At 36.2% G+C, this 9,037-nt stretch overlaps 1 protein-coding gene across 1 annotated transcript in view; it reads right to left on the minus strand.

Annotated features, from left to right (window-relative positions):
- Positions 1–7,095, minus strand: part of LOC140139574 (uncharacterized) — a 28,155-nt gene extending 21,060 nt beyond the window's left edge. The window contains exons 1-2 of the mRNA XM_072161279.1: positions 7,023–7,095; positions 2,885–3,160 (exon numbers count right to left, since the gene is read on the minus strand). Of these exons, the coding sequence (XP_072017380.1) occupies positions 2,885–3,160; positions 7,023–7,095 (349 nt within the window). The remainder of the gene's footprint in view (positions 1–2,884; positions 3,161–7,022) is intronic.
- Between the last annotated feature and the right edge of the window lie 1,942 nt (positions 7,096–9,037).

A 9,037-nucleotide genomic window follows, 5' to 3' on the forward strand; every position in this document is an offset into this window, starting at 1 on the left:
AAGAACATTCATTTGATTCTTTAAAAAATCATAACAATTGGGCCAATACTGGTAGTAGTTGAGGATGTGTAGTACTTGATATCGATTAAAATTCGTCGGCTGCCTTCCATAGTGGCGTATTGTGGGGCACCGTGAATTAACAACTTTTCAAGGGTTTGAAAAAATGCCAATATAAGATCGAGTTGTGTAAATCAAACATAGGTTATATTTTCTAATTGATGTGAAATATCTATAGTAAAATAAATAGGTTTTATTTTTATGTAACTTTCAAAAAGACACGATATTTCTGGCAAATTGAAAACAATAAGTACAAAACTATACGTCACTATGGAAAACACGCAAAACGCAATACCCTAACCTAACGCCAACCTTACGCCACCTTGGTCACCGTGTAATCCCTATGGTGTTACTTTTTGTCGCCTTCATTCCATAGTGGCATATAGGGTCCGATACGTCACTATGGAATGTAGCGAGGTATACACCACCATGACATGCAATGTTTTTCATTTTTGCCGATATCTCTTAGTTTGTTTACTATTATAAAATGTGCATCAAATGTCGATACGCCACTATGGAAAACGCAATATTTCACGTTGTATTTCACGTCAAATTTAATTATATAGTTATCAATTAATATATTAGCTAATTTGGACTGCTGAGACTTAGCAAAATGAAAGAAAACATCATTTAAAACAAAACAAAATTAAAATGACCAAAAATAACTAGCCGACGAATTGTCTCAGTATTAAAGGAGGAACAACCGCCTGAGATATTCTTCCTCATTTCTTCCTTAAACGCGCAAATAAGCGTGAAAAAGTTCATGTCTTGCACTCATTAGAAACGTTTGCTTATCCAGTTAACCCGTGCGTAGTGTGGCCGTTCACTCTTAGAGGTTGGGGGACTTTGTAAGGCCTAGGGAAATACATTTTTGCTCTTACAGTGCTAGTGCTATAGCTCTCAAACTGGATATTTAGATTAGATTAGTAATTCCCGTTCTTAGTCGAAAAATGCATCATATCAATTTGTATGGGCTCTTTAGCAAAGTCATAGTTCATTGAATTTACAACCCTACGGCAAAACAGGCAAAAATATTAACTTTTTGCACAAGATCTGCGATTTAAAGAAAATTGACAATTGCTCATTGAAATGAAGCTAGTATGGACAATATGAGTGTTATCTTTCATTTAATGACATAAAATTTGAAAGATATTGTAAGGACCACTTTTGACTTTTAACACCTACATCTTGGTCAAAAATGGTGCTTGAAAAGGTCGTTTTCAACAGACTTTTTCACATTAGCGTTGCTATAAACATTGTATTGCGTCATCTGTTGACGGAATGGAAAAAATGTTTTAGTGGGAAGTGTTAGCTTTCGTTTGATATTAAAAATAATCCTTATTGGATGTAGGGAACATTCTAGGTTTCACAGATGCCGTATTTTCCACTAGCCTCCAGTTAGATCTCAAACACCTCTTATGATGCTATGCACTCAACCGTCTATACAGACTGTGTATAGGCTAGACTCGCTGTGCTTGGAAAAAAGTGTACTCAGGTGTATCGAGGTCGAACCTGTGCGTAGATTTACAAGTTGGCGAGGGCTCGCTCACATTATGACGTCATAGCAACAATAAGTTGTAATTGCGAATGTGTATACCTGACTTGTAGCACCCGCATAAATAATTACATTATACAGCAGAGACATTACAATCAATACCCGGGATCGATACACATGTATGTGCTATGCACGATTTGATATTCAGACGATAAATCTTTGGATACCGGGTAGAAATTGAAGCCGATTTCAAGGCTTGCACTTGAATATATGTGTTCAAAGAATATGATAGTCGTTAGCTTGCGTATTGAGAAAGGACCGTGCGTATTGAGCTCAAAAACTGAACTGAAAATGTGCCGAACTATAGCGCAGCATAGGCCACTGGTGGAGGCAGTCTAAAAGCAGATGACGTCATGACGTATACCATGATCACTGACATCTACAGAGGTCAGTCACAAGGCTATTGTCAATAGCCTTAGTCGGATGTCCCTCGGCCCATGCGTCTCAGGTCGGAACAAAATGGCCACGCGTAGCTGGGGATTCAACCTACTATGGCGATTTCTGCCATGAAGATATCGGGCGATGACACTGTGACCCGTACCCGTACTCATACCCGTACTCGAGACCCAATTTCCGTACCCGTACCCGTACCCGTACTCATGGCCTCGGACCCGTTCCCGTACCCGTACAACATGGTCTGAATTGATGTATCACTCACGATAATTTTATCGAGATGGAGAAATTCGCTCGTAAACAATGTATTAAATTTATACTTAGGGAGGACAGTTTTTATGGTCTACTGAGCTCAGCAATGCTTTGCTGTCTTCGATAGCGCATTATATCGGAGAGGTACCTGGCTTTTATCAAAGCCCAAACCCATTAAAGCCTGTAGCAAACTCTTTTAGGCTCCGCTCAATTGACAACTCTGCTCCGATACGACGCATTGACCAAAATATCGATCGAATCAATTTTACGACCATGCTTGAATTAACAACCCCTTGAAACCTAATTACACCTCTTTATGTAAACATAAACTTACACACATTATTTTCTTTCTATTGACCTCAGACAGGAGACATGCTTATTTAATGACCACTTGAGTAGTTGATGAGTGGGTCGTTATGTACTTACTGAACACAAAGGAAATTGATTTTGGTTCTACCATCGACCGTGTTTTATAATCCTGCTGCTCTGTTGAACGCTCCGATAGATATCAGCAAACTCGTATACTGTTCGCTTGTTCCTATCGAACGCTCTAGCGTACATGAACCATTATTGAAGACAGCAAAGCATTGCTGAGCTAAGTAGACCATAAAAACTGTCCTCCCTTACCACAGTATTCTTCTCGCTCCAATAGGATATCAAGGGCCTCCTTGTTCCAATTCATACGGTTAGTTAGTGGTGTAGGATCATCCACAAACCATAGTTTCTTATCGCCACTACGGTCCTTATAGGTAGTGCAGGTTTGAGTAGACTTGCGAGGAGCTACCACTCCTTGGCAATAACATCTCTCCTTATATGGTAGGGACCATCGCAAGGCGCCCCCTTGTGATGGATCTGGTCGTTCCTCTAACACGCACAATTGACATGAAACCAATGCCGAAAACACTAAATGAATAAAATTAATTATCACGATTAATCATGTTAATAGAATGCTTTAAATCTTTGAGTTGTGTGTGAAATTTGATTTAAAAATACTACTGACATGGCAAAACATAAAAACTTTAAATAATAAAAAGACAACAATTGAGGATAAGAAGAACTTTTTAACTTCAACATTACTAAATTTGATCGCTTACCGGGAGCGCTTTCACAATACCAACTGCGTCCTCAGCCGGATGTACTGTGAAAGCGCCCCGTGTAAGCGATCAAAACTATATAGTAGTGTTGAAGTTTCAAAAAGTGTTCTAATCTAATCTATACCACTAATCTAATCTAATCTATACCACTATGAATATCCAATTTTATAACAATTGAGTAATTATGTGAGTGTGTCTTGGAATATTTTGCTACGTACGTCTGAGCTACTTACTGTACAGTAAATTCGACTTTATTCAAAATAATTTGATTTCACATACACACACAGGCAAAACGATTGCTTTGCTAAAATATTATATAATTCAATTACAGGGTTCAAAAGAAATACCCCCACTAAGATTACATTTCTTTGCATAACTTGACATACATTGTGTTGATTTGAAAAATTTAAAGGCACCCATGCAACCATCCTTCAGTGCCAAACAATGATTTGCTGAACATAATTTTGACGTAAAATTAGATTTTCTTAGAAGTTTTTAATCAGCAGTTGTTTCAAAATGATAAAATCACTAGGAAGGAGAAATGAGCTCTCCACGCATACATTTGACCAAAAGGGTGAACGTTTACCTGTATTGGGTCGGTTGAAGCATCTTGCATTTTGATATCAAATGATAAAGGTGTAAAGGTGGCCACAAGAGATTGGCTACATGTAGTTAATTGGCTGGGTGCTGACTTCCTACCTCCAATCTCTGTTGGTCATTTCTTCTTTGTCATGTACGCCTTTATTCAAGAGAGCCGTTGCTATAGATCTTTGCAACTGTTTCGGTCTACCATTTGCAAGTACATTTTTCATCTCTTCTAGCCAACGAAAGAAATAAGCATCACACTACAAACCTTATTTCTACTCTTATAGTGATTTTACCATTTTTAAACACCGACTGAAACCCAAATTCATGTCAAACTTTATGTCAATGAATCATTGTTTTATACTGTAAGATGATTGCATAAGTGACTGTACGTAAAATGTATGGGATGTTGAAAAGTGCAACTTTTTCTGAAAGCATCATTTTTGGAAAATGTGATAAATTTTGACTAACAAAAATTATTTTTAAAAAAAAGAAGAAAAGTTGGAGGGTAGCAAAAAGAGTCACAGGATTTACATTCTATTTTCAAATCAAGTTATGCAAAGAAATGTTTTGTAATTTTAGGGGGAGGGGTATTTCTTTTGAACCCTGTACTATAACTACCTTGTATGCTTATAATGATTAATGCTACACCTTGTAGGTGATTTGTCCACCACCAATACGACCACATGGTAAGCTGAAAAGAAATAAAATGTCATCTTTTTAATCCTTTGAAACGTATCTTTGTAATCCTTATTTACTACTAATTTGTCGGTATTACTTAGACAACTTGTTTCCGATAATTATTTAATAAAATTGGAAATCTAAGTTTGTCCAAAAATCATTTTCAGTGAGGTAAGGTTAGGGCATTCTATGACGAGATATTGAAATACTATAGGAAGCTGAGAGAAACACACATATATACCCCCATCCCCCACATACATAGGTGATATTTCTTCTACATATTCATGTTCTGCGACGACTTAAAAAAAACACCCACTTCAATCCAGAACTTAAGGGGTCACTCTTTTGTCAAAATGTGCACTAAAATGTGATGGGTTTGACATATTAAGTATCAAATTTGGCCTAGAAATAATCATCAGAAACATAACAGTTATAGTGCATCTGAAACTGAAAGTTAAAGGTTTACAGATTATTATCTTTTCATTATTATTTTATTGCCTTAACCAGAGTGGGAGTATATGAATCAGGTCATTGATTTTGGCACTGTGATTCCATGGATTTGCTTCTGGACGATTTCTCTACTAAATTGTAGGCATGAGTCAAATAACACAAAATTACATTCTTGCTATTCAACTTTGATATAAATTATAAGTTCTAGATTGAACTTGCACGTTTTTCACAAGATTTTCTTAAACTGTTCTTAAGCTTTGCAACATATCCTGACATATTACAATATATGCACAAGTAATTTTAATTAATGTTATAGACCAAATTTTACGAATTCGTAATTTTTTATTAACCTCGGCACTCCAAATTTTGCACATTTGAAGTAGCTCCGTGAACGTGAACTCTGTTAATTTGTTGTAAGTTGTTTTACTTACAATTGTTATGCTAAAATCATGTAATATTTATTATTTTCACGACTTCAGTCTGCCGGAATAATTTTACATCACATTCCATTCGGTGATTTCGTAAAAACTCGCATTCCGTTTGGCAATATAAGTTCGGTGACCCTGATTCCTTCATGATTATAACCGCATATTCCGGACCGAAGTTCAATTCAATCCAGTCTATAAATGAGTCAGCAACCAGAAGCACGGTAGTCGCGTGTAAGAGCCCATTATTTACCTATTGGGCTCTTACAGTCACGCGATATACTAGCAAGAACCGGCTCGCAGGTGTAGAAAGTCAGACGAATTTATCATGTTTGCACGTGGCAACATAAATCGCCGTGTTCATATTCGCGTTGCTACTTACGGTCTGGGAAATAATTATGTGCTCTGGGAAGGGTAAAATTGGGGGGGGGGGAGAAACCAAACGGGAGGACAAGCAATTTTGGGGAGGTAGAAGGGGGCAAGCTATTTTTGCACACTCTTATGGCGCTTCCGGGGGCTGAGTGCTATTAAAGGGTTGTAACAGTAGGAATTTATCTTGGGAGCAAAAAAATGGGGTTTCATTTCCATTATTTGATATTAGAAGGACATTCCACGTATTCAGAATCCGGGGGGGCACTTCCATAACAGATATGCATCATGTGCCTCGGGATAGACCCCCTTTTTCAAACCGGCTTGTACCCAATGACCCCCTTTTTTGTGTTATGGTCCTACCTATTACCCAATGACCCCCTTTAAAAAACATTCATGTACTCAATGACCCCCTTTTTTCTATTTCCTGCTACCCAATGACCCCCCTTTTTAATTCCCCAATTTAGGTGGTATTTGTGTTCTCCTCCAGAAATAATGAGATTTCTCAAATTTCCAAGGTGGCCAAGTTGTTTTTTCGCAGTTTGGCACTTATTTATGTGTACTTAATGATACCCTTTTGGCAATCCTGTACCCAATGACTCCCATTTTACAATTTGTTACCCCAATGACCATCCTTTTTTCAAAGTTTCATACCGAATGACCCCATTTTTTTTAGGTTGTGTACTGAATGACCCCATATTTTTGTAATTGTACATTTGACCTGAATGCCCCCTACTTTTAACATGGCCGAGGCACATCCCTGCCATTTCAGATAGGGAGTGCCCCCCGGGTTCAGAATATATATATATATATTTGCCGGCAAAAAAATAATCTGGCAAAAACTCACTTAAATATTACAGGGCATATCTATTGTAAAAACAAGTTTAACTCCATTCGAACAGAATAATTATTACATTACAAGTTGACACTCGTTGCATTTTGTATGCGCATTTCTCCTGAATAAAAGAGAAATTGTGTTGGTAAAGTTCGTACAGGTCCTTCCCCCGTTCGAAGCGAAATTAATTTTCAAGGCAGCGAGCTGAATGACGTAAGTAAATGAAGCGGATACTATAGGGGAGAGTGGGGTAATCCCGAACATCGTTTCATTTAAGCCTATTACTACACATTAAAACAACGTAAGATATATAGAATAAACCATACCAATATCAAGAGTGGGATTACCCGCCGTTCCTCTATGTCCACGATAAACACAATGGCCTAGAGCTCTTTTCATGTTTATTCATGCATTGATCATTCAGATGATCTATGCATCATGTATAAATGCACGACCTTCAATTTTCAACAAAAGGTTACCGACTCATTGAAATTGTTTATTAGCATAATAAATACAATATTGATCACAGAGACTAGTATACCTACCTGAATATACTAGCGTCAGATTGATCACGCTCAAATTCTAAGCTCAAAATATTTTTTATATTTTTTGATAGAAATATTTCTCATGGTGTTGATACATATGAATTGTTCCTTAACTCTGATAAGACAAAAATCATGCTAGTTGGCACTAGTGCAAGACTTAATAATGTGCATGAAAATGATTTTTCTGTTAGAATTAATGGTAATGATCTTGAATGTGTTGACAATTTTAAATGCTTGGGTGTTGTAATTGATAATCAATTAAAATGGCATAAGCAAGTTAATAATGTTGTTCGAAATGTTTTTTGTAAACTTGCTTTGTTACGTCGTGTTAAACCATATCTTAATGTTGATACTTTAAATGTTCTTTATAAAAGTATGGTTCAACCTCACTTTGATTATTGTAGCTTTAACAACATGGTATGGTCGTTTTAAAGAAGATTGTCATAGACTTGATGTAATACAAAAGCGATGTGCGCGAGTGATCTTAGGTGTTAATTACTACACTCCATCTAATTATATGTTTCAAGAGCTAAGGTGGTCACGGCTATCAGATCGTAATGATTATTTCAAAGCTCTAATGATTTATAAATGTCTTAATGGTCTTGCTCCACAGTATTTAAATAATATGTTCAATTATGTGCGTGACAATCACGATCGTGTTACGAGGCAAGCTGCAGCTGATTTGCTAGCTCTTCCACCCATTGTTCATGGTACTGACATTGAGTCTTTTAAATTTTCGTTTAGCTATAGTGGCGTTAAGTTGTGGAATAATATTGACCCGCCTACTAGAAATGCTGTTAATGTTCAGTCGTTTAAGACAATGTATAAAAGTAGCCATCTGAAGTAGATTGCATATTCGCATGATTTGATGTTTTTAAAAGTTGTATATACCTATGATTATATGAAATTACTTGCCATAATTGTTTGTATATCTAAATGTGTTTTTATGTATAATTACTATATTTTATATGAGTGTCTTTTAATATTGTTGTAACTTAATTGTATATTGCAGGGCCTCGGTTAGAACAGCTTTAAGCTGATTCGGGCATACCCTGGGTAAAGATAATAAATTATAATAAAAAAATATATATATATATAAAAATAATATCACAATTTACTAATATATAATAAAGAAGCGGCTGATTTTATCCATATGTTTAAACACCCTTAAATTTGTAATACTTGATTAGAGCTTATTTCTGAGAACAAAAACAGTATACGTTCTGTGCATTGAGAGTGCTTACAGTCCATTCTTTCAAAGCGGGCACATTTCATTTCATGACGTCAACTTTTTTCTAGGTCAAATCTGTCTCGTTCGAAGGAACAGTTGGTTTTTGCGGAATGTCAATTTTAAACGTCTTATTTTCTCAAAAAAGGAGTCATTTTCATTGTCCTCATAATATTAGCTTGCCAATGATATGATGTTGTCCGAGCAATATATAAATTATGCCCTTTAAAAAAGTAACACAGAAAGCTCCTAAAGAGTAACACAAAACTTCTAATGAATCATTCAACATATATTTTTTGCCTCATCAAGTCCTTAAAATGAAAAAGTTTTGAATTTGATATATGCCACATTTAGGTTAAATGCACTTGAGCAATGAAAACGCATACCTTTAAGAGACCTTGTGTATAAAAATCAAAGATGTGGTGGCAGACTTCAAAAAATCGATTTTCTTTATACATTGCACATGGTTAGACATTGAGTCAACATGTATAAATTTGGTTAAAATTTTACCTCTTCATCTATGGTTACCATGGTAACGGCCAAAATATGAATTGACCCAATTTTCACT

This window comes from Amphiura filiformis, chromosome 18 (assembly GCF_039555335.1).
Source record: "Amphiura filiformis chromosome 18, Afil_fr2py, whole genome shotgun sequence".
Lineage (NCBI taxonomy): Eukaryota > Metazoa > Echinodermata > Ophiuroidea > Amphilepidida > Amphiuridae > Amphiura > Amphiura filiformis.